This window comes from Balaenoptera borealis (assembly GCF_965194805.1).
Source record: "Balaenoptera borealis genome assembly, chromosome: 1".
Classification (NCBI taxonomy): domain Eukaryota; kingdom Metazoa; phylum Chordata; class Mammalia; order Artiodactyla; family Balaenopteridae; genus Balaenoptera; species Balaenoptera borealis.
Window position 1 is genome coordinate 166144873 of NC_138860.1, and position 26649 is coordinate 166171521.

A 26649-nucleotide genomic window follows, 5' to 3' on the forward strand; every position below is an offset into this window, starting at 1 on the left:
TTATATCATAGTAACATGACCTTATAAATACTAACTTATTACTATTAATACTTATATGTACTTAGACTGTGCCAGGCACCATTCTCACAACCATATTATTATCCCCATTTTAGAGATGAGGAAACCAAGTACAAAGAGGTCACGCAGTTTACCACAGATCACAGCTCATAAATGGCAAAGATTGAATTCAAACCCAGGTATCAGACTTCAGAGCCTATGCTATCCTACTTCTAGGATGAGGCACTGTAGGTAGTTTGGGGCCAGATTATGCAGAACCTTGTGGACCTTGTTACGAATTTTGGTCTTCTCCTGAGAGCTTTGGGAAGCCATTGTAGGGTTTTACTTGGGAGAATAAGATAAACATGTTTGGGAAGATCATATGGCTACCTTTTAGGGACCCAGATTGGAAATCTGTGGAGATTAGTGTGGAGAGACCAGTTAGTTGTTCTGGCAAAAAACGATTTTTTTTTTCTTTCGTGGACAGTTCTTTTGCTTTATACTCTAGTTATTGGCTTCATTGCATAAGCAAATCAATAATATTGAAAATATAAATAATAAAATAAGTAATAATGATAATACTCTATTTCTCATATTATCTCAAAGGCAGTGTCATTCCAGGACAGGGATGTCAAGTAGATGTTGTCTTGTTCATCCACTCCACGCCTTCCTAAAATGCTGTGCTGCGAAGGGTTCTGAGGTAGTGTCTACAGGATGTGGGGTGGGGGATGGTGGTATCCATGACACTTATTTTCCCTCCATATGGTAAATTCTTTCTCTTCTTTTTGCCAGAAGTAACCATTTGTTTGTCAAGTTTTGTGGGTTCTACCTTTTAAGAATTTTTTTTTACCCTGCTCTTTCCTCCCTGTTTTATTATTTCTCATCTGGACTTTTATAACAGTTTCCTATTCATCGTCATGTCTTCAGTCACATATCTCACCAAAACTCTGTATAGTGATATTCTTTTTTTTTTTTTTTTTTTTGAGGAACAAGAACCACGTTTTTATTTTGATCATTTCTTCTATTAGAAGTACTCCTTAATGATATCCTTGGCCTGAGACTCTTTGCTTAACCACCACACAACTGCAACCATCCGCTTTACAGGGTTTTTCCTCTCTGTCAGTTTTACAGAGGCCTACCCATTCCCCTAGTTTCCTGTTACCATCAACCTTAATTAGGTTGATTTGTCATTCAGCACAAGGGCCTTTACCAACTTGACATAAGCTCATCAGAATTGGATGCAAGCACACAAAGATAGGCTTGGCACTTGTCTAAGGCTTTGGCAGCTTCGGAATCCCACATGCTAGACCATCCTGGATGAGGGTGGTCTTCAGCACCTCTTGTAAAGCAGTATTAATGTCCATTACACCTCCAGTGGAAATGCTTTCCTCCACCAAGGCGGTGGGTTATGGCCACAGCAATGGGTTATGGGTGGAGCTGAATCTTGAATGCACCGGGGCCTCTACCTCCCATGCATTTCCCCAGCAACAGGGAAAGAGCACTATGGTACTCTTTATAGATCTGATGACACTGCTCTCTTTAAAGACCCTGTCTCCTCATGCGGGACAAACATAAACTTTTTAGAGTGACATCTGAACTATCCATGTTTAGGCCTTTGTTTTCCTCTTCAGTGTCATCACTCATCCTTCCCACCTTTTCTTTTCTTTCTTTTTTTTTTTAGCATCTTTATTGGAGTATAATTGCTTTACAATGGTGTGTTAGTTTCTGCTGTATAACAAAGTGAATCAGCTATACATATACACGTATCCCCATGTCTCCTGCCTCTTGCATCTCCGTCCCACCCTCCCTAACCCACCCCTCTAGGTGGTCACAAAGCACTGAGCTGATCTCCCTGTGCTATGTGGCTGTTTCCCATTAGCTATCTGTTTTACATTTGGTAGTGTGTATATGTCAGTGCCACTCTCTCACTTCGTCCCAGCTTACCCTTCCCCCTCCCCATGTCCTCAAGTCCATTCTCTACGTCTGCGTCTTTATTCCTGTCCTGCCCCTAGGTTCTTCAGAACCTTTTTTTTTTTAGATTCCATATATATGTGTTAGCATACTGTATTTGTTTTTCTCTTTCTGACTTCACTCTGTATGACGGACTCTAAGTCCATCCACCTCACTACAAATAACTCAACTTCATTTCTTTTTATGGCTGAGTAATATTCCATTGTATATATGTGGCACATCTTCTTCATCCATTCATCTGTCGATGGACACTTAGGTAGCTTCCATGTCCTGGCTGTTGTAAATAGAGCTGCAGTGAACATTGTGGTACATGACTCTTTTTGAATTATGGTTTTCTCGGGGTATATGCCCAGTAGTGCTTCCCACCTTTTCTAATCTATGCTCCTGCAAACTATTTGCATTTCACAGAAAGGTATATTCTGTTGATTTTTAATTCCTTGCCTTTGCACATGCCATTTCTTCTGCCTGTGTATCCTAAACTGGGTAGCTTGGCAAAAAGTTCCTCCTCTTTTAAGATATAGTTTAACTGTCACTCAGGTAGAATTAGCCGTTCTTTCTCTCTTTTTTTTTTTTTTTTTAATCGTGTAGTGCTTTTACATTTATTATGGCATCTGGAGGTCAATGAATTTTGTTTTCCCGGGTCTGGTTTTATTTGATCTCAATTCCTTGCACAATGACTGGCACATGCTCAATAATTAAAATAAAAGAGCCTGTGTTTCACAGATGAGGAAACTGAGCCTGACGGAATAAGTGACTTCACCAAGGTCTCATGGCACAGCTGGGATACAAAACCAGTTTTTTAAAATTCCAGATCCAATATTTCTTTCATCGTACCTTGCCTGTAGTATAAAAATTTAAGAAATATTGTACTGAGTTAATTGAGTATTCTTTCTGTATAAAAATTGTGATAATGAAAATCCCATTAACAGCTTACATTGTAAATTTAAGTGGATAGGGACCTACTTAGTTCCTTTTGGTTTATATTAATGCTTCAAGGTGAATAGGCTATAATTTTTCATGATTGAGAGTGTGGCCTATGATGGAAAAGCCAATTGAACAAATAGTGTGTGCAATTTTTCATGTCATATTTGAATATTGGAAAATAGGAGGCAAAAAATTGAAAAGTTGAGTATTTTATGATATACTAAGGGTCTGTTCCGGATATTAAAGCTATAGTTGAGCTCTCATTCAGTCGTTCAGTGACTTTTATTCCTGTTTATATAACCTAAAGCACTTGTTGAACACCATTGTAAGCAGTTTACATGTGACGTGTACAACCCTACGAGTTAAGTACGTTATTATCCCCACTTTACATACAAGGAAACAGAGAGACAGATGGTAACTTGCTAAACTAAATGTAACACAACTAGTAAATGGGTGAGTTAGCATTTGAACCCAGGCAGTCTGGTTCAAGAGCCCAAACCCTTAACTAGGATGCTAAGCTTTGTTAGTTATTTTGTTTTCAGAGGAGCTACAAAGATGAAAAGATAGGGCCTCTGCTCTCAAGAGAATTGATAGTGTAAGGGGGAATAAAGGTATGGAAATGGGAGAGGTAATTATTTGCTGGATGACTGCTCCCTGCCTGAAGGTATGCTAAGTATGTCTTACCTATTCTCATTTAAACTCTACAAACAGGAGGGAAGTATCCTTACCGCATTTTGCAAAGGAGGGAACTGAAGGAAGGACAGGTTAAGTAACTTGCAAACTCAAAGGAAGCATCAGAGCTAAAGTAGGAACTTAGTTTTGACTGGCTTCAAACATATTCTTTCTGTTGCTTTGTGCCACTTCTGTACAGATATAAAATCACAGTATTATGTAATTACTGTAATTTTAAATATTGTGTAAGGTGCATTGGGAGCACAGGGAAAGGATCCCTTATGTCTGTCTAGGGAGGAGAGGAAGGCTTCACAGGGTGGGTAGCGCTTGAGTTATAGCAATTGATTAAGCTCTTCAGACAGAGAGAAGAGCATGTGCCAAGTCATGGAGGGGTGAGAGAATGTGGTGTGTTTAGTGGTTGAGTATTTCAGTAGTAAAGTGGGAGAAGAGAACAGATTTTAGATGCTTAGGTAGAATTGATCCAACTTAGAGATAGCAAATGAAATGTGAGGGTCAAGGAGGATCCAGGAATACTCAAGAGGTTTCTGGCTTCAGTAAGTTGAGTTTGTGATGATACCATTTACTGAGGGGCTAGGAACAGGATTCGGGGGGAAGTAATAAGTATTGGAATCTGTTGTGTTTAAGGGGCTTGTGGGACATTCAAGTGGTAATTTGCACTGGGAGGCATTTGCCCATATGGATGTGGTATTTAGAGATCAGAGAGTTATCTACCTGTAGGTATAGTGTTGCCAGATAAAAATGTAGAATGCTCAGTTAAATTTGATTACCAAATGAACAATGAATATTTTTTCATATAAATATGTTGCATGCAATGTTTGGGACTTACTTATACTAAAGAACTATTTGTTGTTTATTTGAAATTCAGATTTAACTGGTCATTTTATATTTTTATTTGCTATATCTGATAACCCTATATAGGTGATAAAGTAGAGAAAAGAGAGTAGAGCTCAGGATAGAAAGCTGGGAACTAGATTAATTCAGTGCTTCAAAATGGCTTCAAAGTAGTCCCCCAAGCAGCAGCCTCATCATTACCTGGGAACTTGTTAGAAACGTATATTCTTGGGCCCTGCTCCAGACCTGCTGAATCAGAAATTCTGAGCCTGAAACCCAACACTCTATGTTTTAATAAGACTTTTAGGGGCTTCTGATGCCACTGAATTTGGAACCATTGACTTCAGGGGTGAATATAAGATCAATGAAGGATACTAAGAAATAGTAATGATGAATTGAAGTAATAACATAATCTGAAGACAACCAGTGGAATCATTGGCAGTGTCAGATGTATCTGAGAAGCCAAGTAAGATAAAACCTAAAATTGTTTGTTGAATTATGCAATAGTGAGATGATTGGTTATCTTAAAACACCTTCAGTTGAAGCAGTAGCCTGATTGCATTGTGTTCAGGAGGGAATCAAAAGTGAGGAAGTAGAGAAAGAATGGAATACTTTTTCTCTAAGTTCGGTTGTAAAGGGAGAGAGAAGAGAGGGCAGTAGTTCCTTAGGGAATAAGTTCCTTATAAGCTGAAGGGAAGCAACCTATATGGAGGTTGTGAAAGGAACAAAGGCAAGAATGACTGAGACTGTCTTGAGGATCTCCACATTTGCTGCCCATGCTGAACTTTTGCTGAACTCTCTAACGTAAAACTGCTGAATAGTTGCTGAGTTGCCAAAAGGAAAGAACAATGCTGAGAACTGGACTCTTTCTGGACTAAGGAAGCCATACCTTTCCCTAGTAATGGATGAGACGTGCTTGATAACCCAATCGTATGAACAGAACAGATTTATCGTCCAATCCACATTCTTGGTAAACAGCTTGTGTAAGCCTTCGTGAACTTCCTCCTTTTCCCCGTAGAAACCTCTACCCATTTTCCTCCAATGGGACACTATTCTGGGTTCTTCCAGAATCTGTGATCCCTGAATTACAATTCTAAGAACCCAAATAAACTACCTTTTTGCCTCTTTACGGTTCATGCTGCTTTTAGTTGACAAAGTGGAGAGAGGCTGAGGACACACAAAGACAGTATGAAGTGCTGTAAGAAGGGAGAGGGAAAGGGATCCTGAACATAAGCACTGTTTTAGTCATGGCTGAGAAAGTTGCCTTTTCCTGTAAGGTTCAAGGACAGTTTGCTGATCAATTTGTAGGCATGGTGGAGGGGGGGAATCAGGATGTTACAGGAATTCTTACTTAGCTGCTTCTGTTTTCTTGGTGAAATAGAAACATTATTGAGCAGTAAGTATGTGGGGTTGGGACTTATGAGTGATGGAGGTGTGGAACAGTTACTTTATGAAGTAAAAGAAACTGACTAGGGAAATGTAACAGGTATATTAGAAAAATACTAGAGATTGAGTTGATGGTAAGATGATAATTTTTTATTGAGTCTTAAGTGTTCTTTTTGGTAAGTTGAAGGAGGTGTATATAGGTACTTTTAACTTCCTCCTTTTTTTGCAAGTGCCAATAAATAAATATTGTTATTTAAGTATAATGTTTAAGAACATTTGAATTGAATGAACTTGAATGTCCACTTTGAATTGAATGAACTTAGATTCATTCATTCAACAAATATTTATTCGATGTCATAATTATGAAAATAGTAAGAGCTAGCATTTTTGTTCCTAAATCATGTTTAACTTCTGGCTAACTGTAAGGCATCACACTACATACTTTATTTGTATTAAATCATTTATCCCCCATAAATCTAGTCCAGTGGGTTAGATAATATTATCTTTATAGATAAGGAAGTTGAAACTGAGAAAGATTAAATAACTTGTTTAAGAACCGGGATCGCTAGTGTTCTGGCATTCCTGCGGCATACCCCTTTTCTTTTCTTCCCTTCTTGGGGCCTTGGGGTCATGGGCAGCATTCTGTATTCTGGCGGGTTGGCGCAACGCTTGAGTGGCCTGGCAGGGGAGTGGGCCACATGCGCGTGGAGGGCACTGTGGACCGGAGGGAGGCACACAGTATGGCTGAAAACCGAGAGCCCTGCGGGGCCGTCGAGGCTGAGCTGGACCCGGTTTAGTACACCCTGTGGATGTGGCTTCCCCACTGCCTGCGCCGGAAGCCCAATGACATTTCTGTCAACATGAAGACTGACGTTAAGGCCCAGCTGGCCCACTGCCAGAAACTGCTGGACGGACGGGCATGGGGTCAGAACTCATGCACTGAGATCTACATCCACGGCTTGGGCCTGGCCATTAACTGCACCATCAACATTGCCCTACAGCTTCAGGCTGGCAGCTTCGGGTCCCTGCAGGTGGTGCCAGTACCTCCACTGTGGAGCTTGTCGATGAGCTGGAACCAGAGACTTACACGTGAGAACTGCTGACCCAGATCTACAACAACTCAGTCATCCACATCTGTGTCTTCAGGGTCGCACCCAAGTAATTGAAATGAGGCTGGCCCGTCTTATCTACCCACCGCATACAACTAGGCTCAGATATGGCTCTACTGAGTACTGTCATGGACCTTCTACCAGAGGCATGTAGGAAAAAGCCTGTCCTCCTTGCAGCCCCGAGGACTATGAATTCAGAGGGCGAATATTGTCTTTTGTTGGGCCCAAGCAGTGGGTCTTTCTGAATCTTTGTGTTCTGTAACCATTGTCCTATACAGTCAAACGTATCAAGTTGTGTTGGTGCCCGGCCACCCCACTGCAAAAATAAAAAAAAAAAAAGAACCAGGATCACACCTGTTTCTGTCTGCTCTCGGAACCCATAGTCTTCTTTGTTATGTTGACTGTGCTGGGTGTTGAATGTACAGAGGTGGAAAAACAGATATGGTCCCTGTCCCTAGTGGACATGGTCCTTTTGGTCTAGTGTATGTGTGGGGGAGGAGGAGGGGTGTTAGACATTAAACAGATTATCACCCAAATAAATATGATATGATGTATTACGACAAGTGCTATGAGTGAAAGGAGATGGGAGAAGCTACAACAGGGGAACTTAATTTCAATTGGGGACCAGGGTTTGAATTCATTATAGTAATTATGTTATATTGTATTTGTACATTTAGGAGGGAGACAGCATGGGTTTTGAAACAGAGAGACCTGGGTTTGATTCCCATCTGTGCACTTAGTATCTTTGTGACCTTGGACAAGTTGATGAACATCTCTAAGCCTCACTTTCCTCATCCATAAAGAAGGTTCAATAATTCTTACCTTATAGGCAGCAGTTTGTTTGGTGCCATAACGTACATCACGGGAAGTGATAAATTAATGCAGTGGTTCTTAATCTTCGGCATTTAATATTCCAAAGAAATTCCAGAGTAACTTTGGGAACTGATACATTTGTCATTTATTTTGCTAAGTACAGGGAGATTAAAAATACAACTACCATTTATTATCACCATTGTTTCAAAAAAGTAAGACTATTTTTAAAAACTTTGAGGGCTTCCCTGGTGGTGCAGTGGTTAAGAATCTGCCTGCCAGTGCAGGGGACACGGGTTCGAGCCCTGGTCCGGGAAGATCCCACATGCCGCGGAGCAACTGGGCCCGTGAGCCACAATTACTGAGCCTGCGCTCTAGAGCCCGCGAGCCACAACTACTGAAGCCCACGTGCCACAACTACTGAGCCCATGCACCACAACTGCTGAGCCCGCGAGCCACAACTACTGAAGCCCACGTGCCTAGAGCCTGTGCTCCGCAACAAGAGAAGCCACCACAATGAGAAGCCCGCGCACCGCAACAAAGAGTAGCCTCCACTCACCACAACTAGAGAAAGCCTGCGCACAGCAACGAAGACCCAACGCAGTCACAAATAAAATAAATAAAATACTATAACTAAAAAAAAAGAACACTGTCATTTAAAAAAATAAACTTTATTTGAAATATGTAAGGCTGTTTTAACAACCCCCCCGCCCCCCACCGCTCCAAAATGTAGGGTAGTTCTGATCTCAGAATAAGGGGCATGCTTTTTCAAGTTAGGTATATGTATTTTAATTTCTTTCATGATTACGTGTTATTTTAAAGCATTTTGAAGAATATATTAAAGATAAACCTGATTTAGGCTGTGTTGATTTTTTGTATAATGAGCAGATTGCATTGAAACTTGTGTCTTTTCTGACATTAAGAGATATGCCACTTGCAACTCTGTTGGCTAAAATTACTAATTTGATCCAAACTCTAAATCATTCAGATTTAATTTCATTTATTGCTCCCTTATAAACACAGCCTATAAAAGGGGTAGTGCTCAGCATTGAAATAGCTGTGTATTTCTCCCATATACCAAGATTACATTTGAGAAGTAGATATAACTATCATAAAAGATTCTTCAATTCTAAAGATCCTTTTTGTAAAGATTAAATCTAGGGCTTCCCTGGTGGTGCAGTGGTTAAGAATCTGCCTGCCAATGCAGGGCACACAGGTTCGAGCCCTGGTCTGGGAAGATCCCACATGCTGTGGAGCAACTAAGCCCGTGTGCCACAACTACTGAGCCTGCGCTCTACAGCCTGCGAGCCACAGCTCCTGAGCCTGTGTACTACAACTACTGAAGCCTGTGCACCTAGAGCCTGTGCTCCGCAACAAGAGAAGCCACCACAATGAGAAGCCTGCCCACTGCAACGAAGAGTAGCACCCGCTCGCCGCAACTAGAAAAAGCCCGCGCGCAGCAACGAAGACCCAACGCAGCCAAAAAAAAAGAAAAAAAAAGATTGAATCTAGTCTGATAACTTGTAAATTTTGACTTTTGAGGTATTTGAAGGCGATTACGACTATAATGTAGAAGAGATGAATATGACAGTTATTTTTTTGTTTGAATTTCTAGTTTCCCCAGTACTAACACTGTATTCATTTCTCTCTCTCTCTTCTTGTTTTCTTTAAGGAATATGTACATGCTTCAAAGCCGAAAACTCAAGAAAGTGAACTGAAAATTAGTGCTGTCTTTTCAGTCAGTGACAGTCCTCTTGGTAAGAAACAGAACTGTAAGTTAGTTAGAATCAGTATTTGTTATATTCTGACGAGTAGAATTGAGGGAAAGTACCTCATGTAAGTCTTTTTCTTCCTTTAGACAAAGCAGTGCTTTTCAAACTGGCTAGCTGGTCTTGACCAGTATTTTAAAAAGTGGAATATAATTACAGTTGATCCTTGAACAACATGGGTTTGAACTGCGCAGGTCCACTTACAGGTGATTTTTTTCAATAAATATAGTACCTGTATTTTTATTCTACAGATCTGTAAATTAAGTGTGGGGACATTTTTATGTTCTATTGGAGATCACAATATGTGGAATCAGAAGAACTAGGGTTTGAGTCCTGATTCTATCCAGACTGTTTCAGCTTCCTGCCCTTGGATGAGTCATTTCTTTTTTTCAGTTCTTTTGTTTTTGAGACAGAGATAGCAGGACACGGATTTTTGACTGCGTGGGGTCGGCGCCCCTAACCTCTGAGTTGTTTAAGGGTCAACTGTATATCAATGTGGTGCATATAGTAAGGAAACGTTATTTCATGAAATTACTGTTTCAGTTATTAAATTTTATATACATATACACACACGTGCATGCACACACATGCACATACAGATGTATGTGTGTGTCTCTTGGGTTATAATGTGAAATGTAGTTCTAACTATGTGTCATGGTTAAAAAGTTTGAAGCTGCCTGTTTTAGAGTGGTTATTGCCTCAATATTGGATTTCAAGACTGAGGGAATTTGTCCTAAAAAATAGAGAATGTATATATGTTCATGTTGATGTGAAAACAGTTTTTGTTGTTGTTGTTTTTTTTTCTTATTTTGTTTTTATAGCCCAACAGTTGACCCCAGGCTTTCAGCTTTCTCTTGCATCATCTGGCCCAAATATATCGCTTCCTTCAGTTCCAGCCGTAGCTATTCAGGTTTTTTGTTCTGGTTGCAAAAAAATGCTTTATAAGGGGCAAACTGCATTTCATAAGACAGGATCTACTCAGCTCTTTTGCTCCACAAGGTGCATCATCGGATATTCTTCACCTGTCTGCCTACCACCTCCTCCCAAGAAAACCTGTGCAAACTGCTCAAAGTATGAAATTCTTAATTATATCCCTTACTTTTTAAGTGTTTTTAGTTCAAATATGCTATTGCTATTTTAAATCTCTTTAGCTCATTTCCCTGGAAATACTTTTTAGCTAATTGAGAAGTTTGCAAATTCTAAAGTTTTGTAAAGTTAAATAAGTGACTTGATGTAAAAAAGTATTGCTTAGACCAGTTTTCCTGTCTCTTTCAATTAGAAAGAAATTATTTGTGAGAAACTATAGGACCACTCATATATTGTGTCTACTGTAATTGTAGACAACAACTGTTCAAAATTATGTTATCTTGAAAGTTATTGAAGTATAGAATGAAATAATATCACCCTTATAATAGTATATGAAAGTTATTTAATTCTTTAGAAGGTAAATGGCCACAAAAATAATGCATTTATTCCTGAAAAGTCCTTGTGAGCTTTTGTTGGGGGTCATTGTTACTTTATAATAATGCATAGATGCAGAGAGAGGAAGAAATAGCAACGAAGGTACATAAACTTCTTTCTCTACCTCAGTAAGTTTGAAGAATTTGGCACGTTTTACCTATTTGTGTGGTAGTGCAATTCTAGGAATACAGTATGTTGTCAGTAGTCACTAATGTAGAGCAAGGAAAGTTAAGAGCTTGGTTTTAGATTGTAGCTCTATCACTTACTAGCTATATGACCTTGGGCCAGATATTTAACCTTTCTAAGCCTTAGTTTCTTCATTGGTAAATAGTATCTACTTCCTCAGGTTTTAATGAGACAGTGTTGGCACAGGACCTAGCACATAGCAAATGCTTAATAAGTGGGATCCTATTACTTTTAATAATAAATTTGGTATTATGTATATTTAACATATAATTTATAGGCCTCTATTTTGTCTTTGGCGATATATGATAGTTTCTTTATCTGCTTGGTGTGTTGGCCTTAGGTATCTAAAAGTAGATCCTGTTAAAATGGAAATCCCCAACTAAAAGGAAAGAGGAATTTTAAAACATTTTACTTAAATATTCAAATTTAGTTTTGTTCCAAAATGCCCTTCTAATACCTTACTTTAACTCTTTTATGTCATTCTCATGAAACTGATCTGGAAGAGTAAATTTAGTTTTTTGTTTTTAGATATTCAATCTCAACATATCAAATATCAAAAGGAAATTAATTAAATTTTAAAGAGCATAACACCGCCTGTACATCCAAATACATATTCTCTTAAAAGTAGTCACTCTTGTCCTTGGCTTTTTACCACAACGCTGTTGTTATTCAAAATTTTTTTTTGTCTCTTGATTTTGCATTGCCTTCAGAGGCTGTGAAACATTCCTTTAGACTAAGTTAGGTGATAAATCTTTCAAGCTGGGGTTTGATTTTTGCACATTGCCAAAAGTTACTTGATGTCTTACCAGCTGACTACTGTAGATGATTAAACTGAGTCATACTGTTAAACATGGTCTCTGACTATAAAATTAAAAAGTTGTGCTTAGAGTTCTTATAAACTAAAAGAGAAATTAGAAAAAATGTTTGAGCCATGTTGTTGGGAGAGGTATGGTTTCTCTAAGATAAATGTTAAGATGTAACATATATTTGGATGTGTAAGGTTTAGAATGCATTTATATTTATGTGCACAGATTTCATTAAAAAGTCATTCTCATTGGTTTATTTATATATACATAGCACTGGCAGATTTACATTATTAAATAAAATTCTTAATTGCTTTGATTTTAGTAGAAAAATTACTTTTCAAAATTAATACTTCATCTGCATGTAAGCATATCCACTTGGTTTCCAAGATTCACTGTCGTATTAGTAAGGCTTGGTGAGTTTTAGAACATTAAAGTAGTGCTCTGTTGCTGTTTTTTTATATTTTTAATTATTTTTTATTTTGGCCATGTGGTGCGGCATGCAGGATCTTAGCATGAGGGATCTTAGTACCCTGACCAGGGATCAAACCTGAGCCCCCTGCATTGGGAGCACGGAGTCTTAACCACTGGGCCACCAGGGAAGTCCCTGTTGCTGTTGTTATTCTTTCGTAGTTTACCATGGAGTTCTGTATAATAAAGGTACAGGATGGAAGGCAGAATAGTGGAATGATGAAGTCCATGGACTGTAGAATCAGACTGCCTCGATTTGTATTCTGGCTTCACTGCTTACCAGCTGAATGACTTTGGCAAGTCATTATTTAACCTTTCTGATTTGGTGTCCTAATAATACTTACCTTACAGAGTTTTTTGATAATTAAATTGGATAATTTGAGTAAAGAGAACAATGTCTGGCACATAGAAATTACCCAGTACATTATTGTAGTACATAATATTATTGCCATTAATTTTCTTTACTTTGTGGTCATTAATTAGAAACTAGTGTTTCTAATTAATGCCTATTTCCTTCAATTTTTATACTTGTCAGAAGAATGGCAATAACTTAGTCTCTGTTTTTACTGGCAGTGCTTATTGTAACAATTAGCTCTTACAGAATAACTCTACAAGTCTCATAGAACAACTCAGTTATTTGTATTCTTTTTGTTTCATTCTTGTTTCCATCTGTCCCCTGATACCAAGCCTTAATAGCGCTTTTGTCTGTCATTTGTTTCTTTGGTCTCTTCAGTTATAGTGAAGATTTATATATCATGCTAATTTTTAATGCTAATCTTTGGTAGTTCATCTGTTTCCCAAATCTTACATTTAAATAAAAAGTTTTTTCATCCCTTGTTTCATTCATGTTTCTACTCTTGGCAGCTACTGGCTAGTAAGAGGACAAGTGTTTTGTAGTCTGGAGTTGTGGGATGGTCACTTGTTCTGTTGGCTCCAGTGGATGAAACTTGGTTGGAGCTGGAAACCTCAATGTTTTTTTCATGAGCATCTGGCTAGATATATTTTAAATGTAGTTCTCCTTCAACACATCTATGAATTCAGTATTATAAACTCCGTTTTATACATGAGGAAATTGAGGCAGTAATTGCCTCACTCATTGTCACTCGGATGATAAGTAATAGAACTAATCATCAAACCCAGTTTTCCAGATGCCTTTTCCAGGGCCACCCATTTACTACTATACAATAGCTGCCCTTAGTAAATGTAGTTATTTTAGCTCACAAAGAGGAAGAAATTACAATTACGAAGAACACATTTCATTTTGCCTTTGTTATTTATTTTTAGAAACATTTTAAATCCAAAGGATGTGATCACAACCCGATTTGAAAATTCCTCTCCTAGCAAAGATTTCTGCAGCCAATCATGCCTTTCTTCTTATGAGCTAAAGAAAAAACCTGTTGTTACCATATATACCAATAGCATTTCAACTAGGTGCAGTATGTGTCAGAAGAATGCTGATGTAAGTTACATTTCACCTTTATTGGGATTCTCTTCACAGATTAGAGGTTTTTAACCGGCTTTGCTTATTTTGTATCTGTATGTGTTTTTTTATTTCCTAGATTCGATTTGAAGTTAAATATCAAAATGTGGTACATGGTCTTTGTAGTGATGCCTGTTTTTCAAAATTTCATTCTACCAACAACCTTACCATGAACTGTTGTGAGAACTGTGGGAGCTATTGCTATAGTAGCTCTGGTCCTTGCCAGTCCCAGAAGGTTTTTAGTTCAACAAGTATCACAGCATATAAACAGGTATGAATATCAGTCTGTTGTGTACAGTTGGGCTTATCCCTTCTGAGATGGCTGCACAGGGATGAAGTGCAGAATAAAAGAGTGAACTCTTCCCATCAGTTGATCTTGGTGTGTGATTTCCCCTTCTGAAAAATGGGATAGATTCTGATGCTGTAAGGGTTGATTTTGATAGTGAGATGATATAGGTGAACTAGGTCATTTTTTAGGGTTTCCTTCATGGCCAAGAATTCACAAATATAATTTCATGATTTGCTATGAGTCTGAAATATTCTGTGACATATTGATAGTGAAGAAAACCCCATATTATTGTGAATAAACTATGACCAAAGTTAAAAGATGATATAATCAGCAAATATAAAACATATCTTTTTCCTTTTAGAAAATATATATTTTAAATGTGTCTTGGAATGAAATGTAATTATTCTGGCAACATTGCCTTATTAGAATACTGTAACTTTTTTTTTTTCTTTTTTCTATTTTCCAACTACCTTTTTAAAAATTTTAGCTAATTTTTATTTATTAGTTTCGTTACTAAATATATTAATTTGTGTCAATTTAATTATTGCTGAATAATATGGGGTCTTTAAAAAGCTATTTTTTTAAAAAGGTATAAATGATAATTAAAAGTTTTTTTCAGTTAGGATGTTTGGTTTATTTTTAATTCCTTTGAGCAGTTGGTAATAGATGTTCATCTTTGGAAAATATCTCTTTTCTAGAAACTTAGCCACTTTTTGCAGTCTGGTTACTACTTTCACAAGAATAAAATCCATGTTTTATATATATGTGTGTGTGTATATATATACATATATATATGTATTCCAAAAATCAGTTCCATTCCTGATTTTGTTACTGGTATTATACCCTATCAACTGCATGAATGATGTTCCTCTTTTACCAGGAAGATTATGTATTGTAACTTTGCAATTTATATTTTCCTTCCTTTTACTTCCCTATTTAATTCATTACTAAAAGACCTTATATTGTGTCAGTGACAGTATAGGGTAGCAGTTAGGAGCTTGGACTTTGGAGCCAGATGAAGTAAGTTTAGTCTCCTACTTTATTATTTGTTAATTTAAAGTTTGTTTAAATTTTTTAAAAAAGATATATAATTTTTTTAAAGTATCTCACTATGTTATTGAAAAGATTTTATGGTACAGTGTATATAAATTGCTTAGTGTGGGGCCTGCTCATGGTAAGCGCTCAGTAAGTAATAACACTGGTGATTTATATAAATGGTAGCCATTATTATTGTTGTTGTTTCTTAAAACATGAATAACCTTACAGGCAAATTTTATTATGAAACTCAGCTTGAACTACAGGTAGTACTGTAGAATCTCCTAATATACATTAAACATCTTTTCTATCTCCTGCTGAAGAGTCTTCCTAGTTAAGTAACCTTCAAGGTGGTAGACTCTATCCTAGATTGATGTCCAAGTCTGTCCTGAGGGTGGTCCTTTGGTTCATGGATTACTTGGTCCTCTCTGATTGTTTGTGATGAGAGAAGTATGTTATGACTAATTAGTTATTACTTTTAATGTGTTTTGTTGTTGCTAATATATATGAGTAGTTACTAATTTTTTTCAGTTTACATTTTACAGGCATACCTCAGAAATATTGTGGGTTTGGTTCTAGACCACTGCAATAAAGCAAGATTATATATATCAATTCTTATATACACATATACACACATATAATTTATATATATACATATATATATAATTGATATATATTCTTGGTTGAAAGAGGTATGTTTCAGGTCTATGTGGGTCCTTTCAAAAAGTAAAGAGCTAATCCTTAAATAATTCTAAAATAGTGTTTATAGACATTTCATCAGTTAAGAGTTTTAGAGACATGTGATTGAGTTCATCCAGTTTCTGTAGCTAGGAAAGCAGCTTCCTAGGTAACTAACTTAGATAGATTATGTCTTTTCTTCACCTTTAGAAAGAGAGGGCATTTATAGACATACCTCAGAGATACTGCATGTTCAGTTACAGACCACCACAATAAAGCAAATATTGCAATAAAGTGACACACAAATTTTTGGTTTCCCAGTGCATATAACAGTTACGATTACACTATACTGTAGTCTGTGAAGTGTGCAATAACATTATGTCTTAAAAAAACAATGTGCATACCTTAATTTAAAAATGCTTTATTGCTTAAAAATGCTAACATTCATCTGAGCCTTCAGCGAGTTGTAATCTTTTTGCTGGTGGAGGGTCTTGCCTCGATGTTGATGGCTGCCAACTGCTCAGGGTGGTGATTACTGAAGGCTGGGGTGGCTGTGGCAGTTTCTTAAAATAAGACAACAATTAAGTTTGCTGCATGGATTGACTCTTCCTTTCATAAACGATTTCTCTGTGGTATGCAGTGCTGTTTGATAGCATTTGACCCTCAGTAGAACTTCTTTCAGAATGGGAATCAATCCTGTCAAACCCTGTTGCTGCTTTATCAACTAAATTTATGTAATATTCTAAATGCTTTGTTGTCATTTCAGCAGTCCTCTTCACCAGGAGTAGATTCCATCTCAAGACACCACTTTTTTGCTCATCCATAAGAAGCAATTCCTTGTTCATTAAAGTTTTGTCCTGAGATTGCAGAAATTGAGTCACATCTTTTGGGCTCCACCTCTAATTCTTGTCCTCTTGCTATTTCCACCAGTCTGCAGTTACTTTATTCACTGAAGTCTTAAACCCCTCAAAGTCATCCATGAAAGTTGGAGTCAACTTCTTCCAAACTCCTGTTAATGTAGATATTTTGACCTCTTCCCATGAATCACTTATGCTTTTAATGTCATCTAGAATGGTGAATCCTTTCCAGAAGGCTTTTAATTTACTTTGTCCAGCTCTATCAGAAGAATCACTATCTATGGCAGCAATAGCGTTACAAAATGTATTTCTTAAATAATAAGACTTGAAAGTCAAAATTACTCTTTGATCCATGGGCTGCAGAATGGATGATTTGTTAGCAGGTGTGAAAACAACATTAATATCATTGTACATCTCCATCAGAGCTCTTGGGTGACCAGATGCATTGTCAACGAGCAATAATATTTTGAAAGGAATCTTTTCTTCTGAGGAGTAGGTCTCAACAGTGGGCTTAAAATATTCAGTAAACCATGTTGTCAGCAGATGTGCTGTTATCTAGGCGTTGTTTTTCCATTTATAGAGCACAGGCAGAGTAGATTTAGCATAATTCTTAAGGGCCCTAGGATTTTTAGAATAATAAATGAGCATTGGCTTCAACTTAAAGTCACCAGGTGCAGTAGCCCCTGACAAGAGAGTCGGCCTGTCCTTGAAGCTTTGAAGCCAGGCATTGACTTCTCTCTAGCATGAAAGTCCTAGATGGAATCTTCTTCCAATGGAAGGCTATTTCATCTGCATTGAAAATCTGTTGTTTAATGTAGCCACCTTCATTAATTATCTTAGCTAGATCTTCTGAATAACTTGTAGCTTCCACATCAGCACTTGCTGCTTCACATTGTACTTTGATGTTTTAGAGACGACTTCTTTCCTTAAAACTCATGAACCAACCTCTGCCACCTTCAGACTTTTCTTCTGCAGCTTCCTCACCTGTCTCAGCCTTCATAGAATTGAAGAGAGGTAGGGCCTTGCTTTGGATTCGGCTTTGGCTTAAGGGAATATTGTGGCTGGTTTGATCTTCTGTCCAGACACTAAAACTTTATCCATATCAGCAGTAAGACTGTTTTGCTTTCTTATCATTTGTGTCTTCACTGGAGTAGCACTTTTAATTTCCTTCAAGAACTTCTCCTTTGCATTTACAACTTGGCTAACTGGCACAAGAGGCCTAGCTTTAGGCCTCTCTTAGCTTTCCACATGCCTTCCTCACTAAGTTTAATCATTTCTAGCTTTTGATTTGAAGTGAGAAACGTGTGACTGTTCCTTTCACTTGACTACCTAGAGACCATTGTAGGGTTATTAATTGGCCTAATTTCAATATTGTTGTGTCTCAGGGAATAGGGAGGCCTGAGGAGAGGGAGAGAGATGGGAAATAGCCGGTCAGTGGAGCAGTCAGAACACATACAACGTTTATCAATTTAGCTAGTCTTAAATGGGCGTGGTTTATGGCGCCCAAAATAGTTACAATGGTAACATCAAAGATCACTGATTACAGATCACCATAACAAATACAAAAATAATGAAAAATTTTGAAATATTGTGGGAATTACCAAAATGTGACACAGTGAGCAAATGCTGTTGGAAAAATGGCGCTGATAGACTTGCTTGACACAGGGTTGCCACAAATCTTCAATTTGTAAAAAATGCAGTATCTGCAAAGCATAATAAAGTGAAGCACAATAAAATGAGGTATGCCTGTATTATTGTCTGAAAGAACTTATTTTTCCTACATCCCAACTTTTAGGAAAGTCTGTACTTAGTGTAGCTGCTATCATTGTCATGCTCAAATATTTTAGCCAAAGGCTTTGGTTGTAGGTAGCTTTTCTTTTTCTTTCCTTAAACCATATGTATATACGTGTGCTTGTCCTAGGTATCTAAATGTTATTTTATTTTAATAGAATTCAGCCCAAACTCCTCCATATGCCTTGGGGAAATCATTGAGGCCCTCAGCTGAAATGATTGAGACTACGAATGACTCAGGAAAAACAGAGCTTTTCTGCTCTATTAATTGCTTATCTGCTTACAGAGTTAAGACAGTTATTTCTTCAGGTAATGTTTAAGTTTGATAAATTTATAGATTTCATAACTATTAAAGAAGAATGTAACTGCTTTTCTTTCACTTCGTTACAAACTAAACTGATCTATGTGGTTAGATAAAGACCCAAGGTTATTTTAGTTTCAAAGAGCTGATTTTTATTTTTATTTTTATTTTCTTTGAAGGATCCATGCAGTATTTTTTTAAGTAATTAATTAATTTATTTTAGGCTGCTTCGGGTCTTAGTTGCAGCATGTGAGATATTTTGTAGTGGTGTGCGGGCTTCTCTCTAGTTGTGGCACACGGGCTCAGTAGTTGTGGCGCACGGGCTTAGTTGCCCCATGGCATGTGGGATCTTACTTCCCCGACCAGGGACCAAACCCATGTCCCCTGCATTGGAAGGCGGATTCTTAACCACTGGACCACCAGGGAAGTCCCACAAAGAGCTGATTTTTAAGTGACGAAGTTTTTCAGTGATTCTCTTGATTGAAGTATTTATTTTGTAATTTCATATGTGAAAAGAGAGAAAAAACACGTATAAGTTCCAAGTTAATTTTTGCATAAGTGGGACTTAATTGAGGTTAGCTTTACATATTATTGTAAAGTTCCTTCATTTTTGTTTTGTATATTACTGAATATTTGTTTTTTTACTCTCCTAATACATTTTTGGATCATTTGTTCATCTGTGTAACTTACTCATTGGTTTTTATTTTTTGCTACCAAGGTGTCCAGGTTTTGTGTCATAGTTGTAAAACCTCAGCAGTCCCTCAGTATCACCTAGCCATGTCCAATGGAACTATATACAGCTTCTGCAGCTCCAGTTGTGTGGTGGCTTTCCAGGTATGACCTAAGGTAGTATTTTACCCTTGCAGTTCTCTTAGGCGTTGGTCTATGGCAAATGTTAACTGCTGAAGGACCATGCTTATTAAGTTAGAAAGAAAAAAATTCTATTCAGCTGTGATCCAAGAGGTCATTTCTGCAAAATGTCTGAGCCCAAGATTTGACCCTCAGTCCTTCTTTATTCAGAGTGTTCACCTAAACTACCTTTCTCTCCCACTTTCTCCCTTGGCTCTCTCCCTTTCAAAAGAATGGAAGCTAGGCTATGGTTTGGATAGGTGGCATGGTGATGTGCTCATGTGTCCCTTCCTTTCATCCTGGGCCAGATACATAATGACTCCTGGCGTGGAATTGGAAGCTTCCACTTACTTGTCCCATTCTCTCCTCTCTGATACACAGGGAAAGGGTAGAGTTTCCCATCCTCCTGGGTGGGAAGATGCCTGATGTAGTATCCCTGGCACCAGGGAGAAAGAGACTATTGGTGGCCACTGTGCTCTTAATAGCCGTGAGAGGCTGGTTGGTAATGGGAGTGCAGGTGAAGGGGTATCTTGGGGGAAAGGAGAGGCCTGCTCTAATTTATTAATTAGTCATGTACTAGAGATCTTTGTCTGGAAAGCCTGAATTTTAGTCCTCAATCTTTTAATGTTGCATTTCTCAGTCCTATTCTGGAAGTATGCCATTTCAACTCTTGCTGTGAACTACTCAATAAAATTTTCAAGAAACGTTTGGGGGGAGTTAATTTATTAAAATGAGAAAATGAAATTGATCAAGTTATCTTATTTCTCAGTTGATAAAATCTTTGCCTTATTTGTATTCATTCAGAATGTATTTAACAAGCCAAAAGGAACAAACTCTTCAGCAGTGCCCTTGTCTCAGGGCCAAGTGGTTGTAAGTCCACCCTCTGGGTCAGCAGTGCCAGCAGGAGGAGGTGACACCTCTGCCGTTTCCCCCAGCTCCGTCCGTGGCTCTGCCGCAGCCAATCTCCAGCCTCCTTCTGCTCAGTCCCAGCAAGTTGCTTTGACCCATACAGTTGTTAAACTCAAGTGTCAGCACTGTAACCATCTGTTTGCCACAAAACCAGAACTTCTTTTCTACAAGGTAAAGAGAGATGGTGGAAGGGATTGAATATGAGTTTATCTAATGGAAGCATTTTTGTCTTTTCATCTTTGACAGTCACTTGGTTTGCTTTGAAATGAGAAAGAAAAGGATTTCTTAACAATAAAGCAACTGTTTAATTAGATATTAATGACTGTTCTTCCTCTGCAGGGTAAAATGTTTCTGTTTTGTGGCACGATTTGCTCTGATGAATACAAAAAGAGAAATAAAGTTATGGCAATGTGTGACTACTGTAAACTGCAGAAAATTATAAAGGAGACTGTACGATTCTCAGGGGTTGATAAGCCATTCTGTAGTGAAGGTAAAGAAAAAAAGCTCAGTTTTGGCCACAGAGCATACGGTTGTTATGAAGTAATTCATGATGAGTTGAGCTGTTAATCCACAATTAATTTTCAAGTAATTTCTTTAATGAACTATAATTTGAAGCTTTTTTATTGAGTTTATACTTAATTCACTTTAAAGTCTGTCCTTTTAAATGTTATAATACTCTCAATAAAGAAAAACTTTCAAAATATAATTAGGTCAATGGTATTAGTATATAGAAAATCTCTTCGTAAGTTTAGCTATGACTTCAGAGATCTTTTTGTTTTTGCACCCATTCATAAAGAGGGTACTTAGGCAATTACTGCTTCTTGGCTTAAGAAACTTTTATATTGGGTTGGCCAAAAGGTTGGTTCGGTTTTTTCTGTAAGATGGCTCTAGTAGCACTTAGTTGTCTTTAACTTCATTCGAAACAATTTTGTTAGGTTGTATGTGACAGCTGTCATATCAGCGTGCATTTAAAAAAAGACATCAAAATTGGTGAATTTTGAGGGACTTCCCTGGTAGTCTAGTAGTAAAGAATCCGCCTTTCAATGCAGGGGGCACGGGTTCGATTCCTGATCAGGGAACTAAGATCCCACATGCTGCGGGGCAGCTAAGCCCATGCGCCACAACTACTGAGCTTGCGCACCTCAACGAGAGAGGCTGTGTGCCGCAAACTACAGAGCCCATGTGCCCTGGAGCCTGCGTGCCACAACTAGAGAAGAGAAAACCCGCACGCCACAACTAGAGAGAAGTCTGCGTGCTGCAACGAGAAGATCTGGCATGCCTCAACGAAGATTCTGTGTGCCACAACTAAGATCCGACATGGCCAAAAATTAAAAAAATAAAAAAATTGGTGAATTTTTATGTAACCATTTTAATATTGAAGATGGAAGAAAAAAAGCATTTTTGGCATATTATACTTTATTATTTCAAGGAAGGTAAAAATGCAACTGAAACACAAAAAAAAGATTTGCGCAGTGTATGGAGAAGGTGCTGTGACTGATCGAACGTGTCAAAAGTGGTTTGCGAAGTTTCGTGCTGGAGATTTCTCTCTGGACAATGCTCCACGGTTGGGTAGACCAGTTGAAGTTGATAGTGATCAAATTGAGACATTGAGAACAATCAACGTTATACCGCGCGGGAGACAGGTGACATACTCAAAATATCCAAATCAAGCATTGAAAATCATTTGCACCAGGTTGCTTATGTTAATCGCTTTGATGTTTGGGTTCCACATAAGTTAAGCGAAAAAAACCTTCTTGACTGTATTTCCGCATGCAATTCTCTACTTAAACGTAAGGAAGACGTTCCTTTTTTTTTTGTTTTTTTGAACTTGGCTTTTTTCTCTCTTTTTTTTGAAATAAATTTATTTATTTATTTACTTATTTTTGTCTGTGTTGGGTCTTTGTTGCTGTGCGTGGGCTTTCTCTAGTTGTGGCGAGCAGGGGCTACTCTTCGTTGCGGTACGTAGGCTTCTCATTGCACTGGCTTGTCTTTGCTGCAGAGCACGGGCTCTAGACACATGGGCTTCAGTAGTTGTGGCTCACGGGCTCTAGAGAGCAGGTTCAGTAGTTGTGACGCATGGGCTTAGTTGCTCCGCGGCATGTGGGATCTTCCTGGACCAGGGCTCGAACCCGTGTCTCCTGCATTGGCAGGCAGATTCTTAACCGCTGCGCCACTAGGGAAGTCCCACTGTTCCATTTTTAAAACAAATTGTGACGGGCGATGAAAAGTGGATAGTGTACAATAATGTGGAATGGAAGAGACTGTGGGGCAAGCAAAATGAACCACCACCAACCACACCAAACGCCAGTCTTCATCCAAAGAAGGTGATGTTGTGTATACGGTGACATTGGAAGGGAGTTCTCTATTATGAGCTCCTTCTGGAAAATCAAACGATTAATTCCAACAAGTACTGCTTCCAGTTAGACCAACTGAAAGAAGCACTTTATGAGAAGTGTCTAGAATTAGTCAACAGAAAACGCATAACCTTCCATCAGGATAACACAAGACCGCATGTTTCTTTGATGACCAGGCAAAAACTGTTACAACTTGGCTGGGAAATTTTGATTCATCCGCTGTATTCACCAGACATTGCACCTTCGGATTTCCTTTTATTTTGGTCTTTACAAAGTTCTTTTAATGGGAGAAATTTCAATTCCCTGGAAGACTGTAATAGGCACCTGAACAGTTCTTTGCTCAAAAAGATAAAAAAGTTTTGTGAAGATGGAATTGTGAAGTTGCCTGAAAAATGGCAGAAGGTAGTGGAACAAAAGGGTGAATACGTTGTTCAATAAAGTTCTTGGTGAAAATGAAAAATGTGTCTTTTATTTTTACTTAAAATTGAAGATACTTTTTGGCCAACCCAATACCTCTGATGTTTCTGAACATAGACGACCTAATATTTAGAGTATATTTCAAAAGTGATATGTTTGTTTTGTGAATGTAGATAAGACTGTCTTTTAACCTAGAGGCAAATAATTGTGTCAAGTATTTAGAAATTAGCTTAAAGTTGGTATCTAAGACTGTAGAAACTCACTTTACTGTCTTCAAGTTTATATAAACTTGATGTTTCTTGCTTTTATCCCTCTGGTTCTCAGTTTGCAAATTCCTCTCTGCCCGTGACTTTGGAGAACGATGGGGAAACTACTGTAAGATGTGCAGTTATTGTTCACAGACATCCCCTAATTTGGTAGAAAATCGATTGGAGGGCAAGTTAGAAGAGTTTTGTTGTGAAGACTGCATGACCAAATTTACTGTTCTGTTTTACCAGGTAAATGTAATATATCTCTTTGGCTTTCTGAAGTTAGTACAAATTATTTTCTCTTTGAAATATATTCAGATTATGAGAAGAAAAATTGGGTGTTTAGAATTGGGTAAATAAATTATGGGCTCCTAAAGCAAAATTCAATTGAATATAAACATGAAATCTTTGGGGTAAAGAGTATAGAATTTCGGGAGACTTTGTTGTTGTTTGAAGATATGTTCCTTTAATTTTTGCTTTCTTATAAGGCACACGGACCTTATTTATAACTTTGGGTTTTTTTTAGTTAGAACTTTACATAGTTATGTTGCCTTAAGTTGCTCTCTCATTCAGAAGGTTACTCTGAGAAATTTGAAGTCAGACCTTGTTCTCACTTCATAGGTCAAATGACTCTGACCTCCTTACCCCTCACCTGCCTTCTTTAAAAAAAATTTTTTTGAAAGGCTAACAACAAAAGCTACAATTAATTGAACCACTAATACATGTCCAGTGCTTCATAAGTGTTATTTCATTTACTCCTCACCACAGTCCTAAGAGGTAGGTATAGTATTGCCTGTTTATAGATAAGGAAATAAAGTAAGGTCCAGGGAGGTTAAGTAATGTGCCCCTGAAGAAGCTGGTAGGTGATGGACAGCACCTGTAACATTCCAGTGAAATCACCTGTTTACTTGTCTACCTACCTAACACATAACTTTCTTTGGGGGTCTTTTTCATAATTACATGACCAAGATGTATCTCAATGCTCAAGATGAAGGGTATCTAGTTAGATATTTGTTGAATGAGTCAAAGTCTTTATGACTCGAAAGCCCATATTCTTTATACTGCAGTAGGCTACCTCTTAATGTTTAAAAAAAAAAAAAAAGCCTATCTTTAGATTCCTTCATCAGTAATTTTGAAAACAGGAGATAACTTTTATATCCTCTCAATTGAGGGCATCTATACGAAACAAATAGTGTATATATTTTTAAGTACAGTGTCTTAAGGTAGGAACCTTACATTTTGTGATCTCAACTGACTCATGTATCCTGTTTTCATAGTTCCTCTGATTTTATGATTAGTGTTCTATTTTCATTATTTTACAGTTTTAAGCCTATCCTGTTTTACATTTCTTTCTCAGATGGCCAAGTGTGATGGTTGTAAACGACAGGGTAAGCTAAGTGAGTCCATAAAATGGCGAGGAAACATCAAACATTTCTGTAACCTATTTTGTGTCATGGAGTTTTGTCATCGTCAACAAATTATGAATGACCCTCTGTCACAAAATAAAGGTAAAGTTAAACTTGGCTAAGGGGGTCTTTATGTCAGTGCTAAGTTACTATCAGCACACACAGTTGTAAATAATATAATAAAACAAATTTCACTGGAGTCAAATAGCCTGAATTTCCTTAAATTTTCCTGTAAGAATTCTTAAAGATTGCTCTTGAGGGAAAATTAATCCTGATGCCTTTTGCTATCAAAATCAAACACACCAAGGAATCAATAAATATATAAGCACTAATTTTGTAGGAAAATTAGATTTGATTGCTTTTGATTGAATTTATCTGTACATAAATAACTTACACTAAGGGATATATGCTATTCAGTTAATAAACCAGAAATAAAAACAGAACATCAGGGCAAACAAAGGAAGAGGATATAAGTACGTTAATATGGTTGCTGTGACTGGAGTCAGATTTGATCCAGAGCTTGCTTGTAGCCAAGGAAAAAAGAACAACACGTTAATTATATCAGAAAAAATAAAGTAGACCAGTTCTTCACAGGTAGCAAAGTTTTTCCTGGCTAAGAATAAATAATTTTGCAAGTAGGACAGCTAATGTGGTCAAAATATCCAGATGAATAGCTATGTGGCATGTTCTGAAAGTAGCTCTCTGAAGTAGCACTTTTCTGAGTTAGACTAAAAACATCTGATGTTATGTTCTCTCATCAAAGCCTGGCGTGCTGCTGAATTGACAGAATTCGTGTGCTTTGACTTTGAAGTCTGGCCTTTGTCTACCTTTGCAATCTTATTAATCATCACCTTAATCACATATGCCTTGTGCTAATCTTTTGTGTTATCATTCATTCCCTAAGACCAGTCAGGGTGGTGGTAGAATTTTCGTTCTATAATGTGGGTTAACAAAGTCACTGTTTTTATGTGGATGGACAGCTACGTCACCAACTTGCTTATAAAAATTAGCATGTTAAATTTTTATTTGAATCAAGCTTAGGTGTAGGAATTTTAATATTCACTAATGGAAAAGTCCGGTTAATCCTGAAGCTGATACCTGTATTTTCACCTATTAAGTATCATTTGAAGTTTATAATTTTAGAGAATCAGGTACTCTTTAAGTCCTAATGAACACTAATCTGAACAGAATCACCTAGCCCAACATTATACAGAGTTAGATATTTGCATTGTACCTTGAAACTTAGCTGTTAACAGGGTTTTTTTAATGTGTGTGTGTGATCCTTTTGTTTATACTAGGTCTTACCTTTTTGTCTATTTTAATCAGTAAATATTTCTAAGGCGCAAACTGCTTCAGTGGAGCTCCCTTCTGCAAGGACAAATACAATACCAGTTATAACCAATGTGGTGTCATTGGCAAAAATATCTCCTGCCCAGCTCACAGGGAATGTTGTTTTAAAAGGTATGACTTGATGTAAAGGCATTTGGGTAGACTGTAGAGGTGAGCGTTGTCTGGGGTAAATAGCTCTTATTGGTAATGTTCACATATATGTTTATATGAGGAAACAAGCCCCTCTGTCTCTGAGGGAAGTGGGTAGCAAGCAGGGTGGCGTGTATAGGGAAGG

General features: G+C 37.7%; 1 protein-coding gene and 2 pseudogenes across 12 annotated transcripts in view; 2 read left to right on the forward strand and 1 right to left on the reverse strand.

The window, feature by feature from the left end:
• ZMYM6 (zinc finger MYM-type containing 6) overlaps window positions 1-26649 on the forward strand; it is a 43971-nt gene that overhangs the window by 2134 nt on the left and 15188 nt on the right. For 5 of the 10 annotated variants that reach the window (XR_014236318.1, XR_014236320.1, XR_014236324.1 and 2 more), the window contains exons 3-13: window positions 9394-9478; window positions 10312-10561; window positions 13696-13870; window positions 13971-14162; window positions 18700-18850; window positions 19561-19676; window positions 20496-20771; window positions 20940-21090; window positions 23696-23868; window positions 24977-25127; window positions 26352-26486. Coding sequence is in view for 1 of the 10 variants with exons in the window: in XM_082363208.1 (XP_082219334.1) it covers window positions 172-197; window positions 604-697; window positions 9394-9493; window positions 10312-10561; window positions 13696-13870; window positions 13971-14162; window positions 18700-18850; window positions 19561-19676; window positions 20496-20771; window positions 20940-21090; window positions 23696-23868; window positions 24977-25127; window positions 26352-26486 (1990 nt within the window). In the remaining 9 variants the exon portion in view is untranslated. Of the gene's footprint in view, window positions 1-113; window positions 198-603; window positions 698-9393; window positions 9494-10311; window positions 10562-13695; window positions 13871-13970; window positions 14163-18699; window positions 18851-19560; window positions 19677-20495; window positions 20772-20939; window positions 21091-23695; window positions 23869-24976; window positions 25128-26351; window positions 26487-26649 lie in introns of all 10 variants that reach the window. The other 5 variants (XM_082363208.1, XR_014236319.1, XR_014236321.1 and 2 more) reach the window with 5 other exon arrangements.
• On the reverse strand, window positions 958-1361 carry LOC309614873 (small ribosomal subunit protein eS12 pseudogene; annotated as a pseudogene). Its single transcript has one exon. The product of its transcript is annotated as a small ribosomal subunit protein eS12 pseudogene (transcript).
• On the forward strand, window positions 6501-6964 carry LOC309614841 (ribonuclease P protein subunit p20 pseudogene; annotated as a pseudogene). The gene has a single exon. The product of its transcript is annotated as a ribonuclease P protein subunit p20 pseudogene (transcript).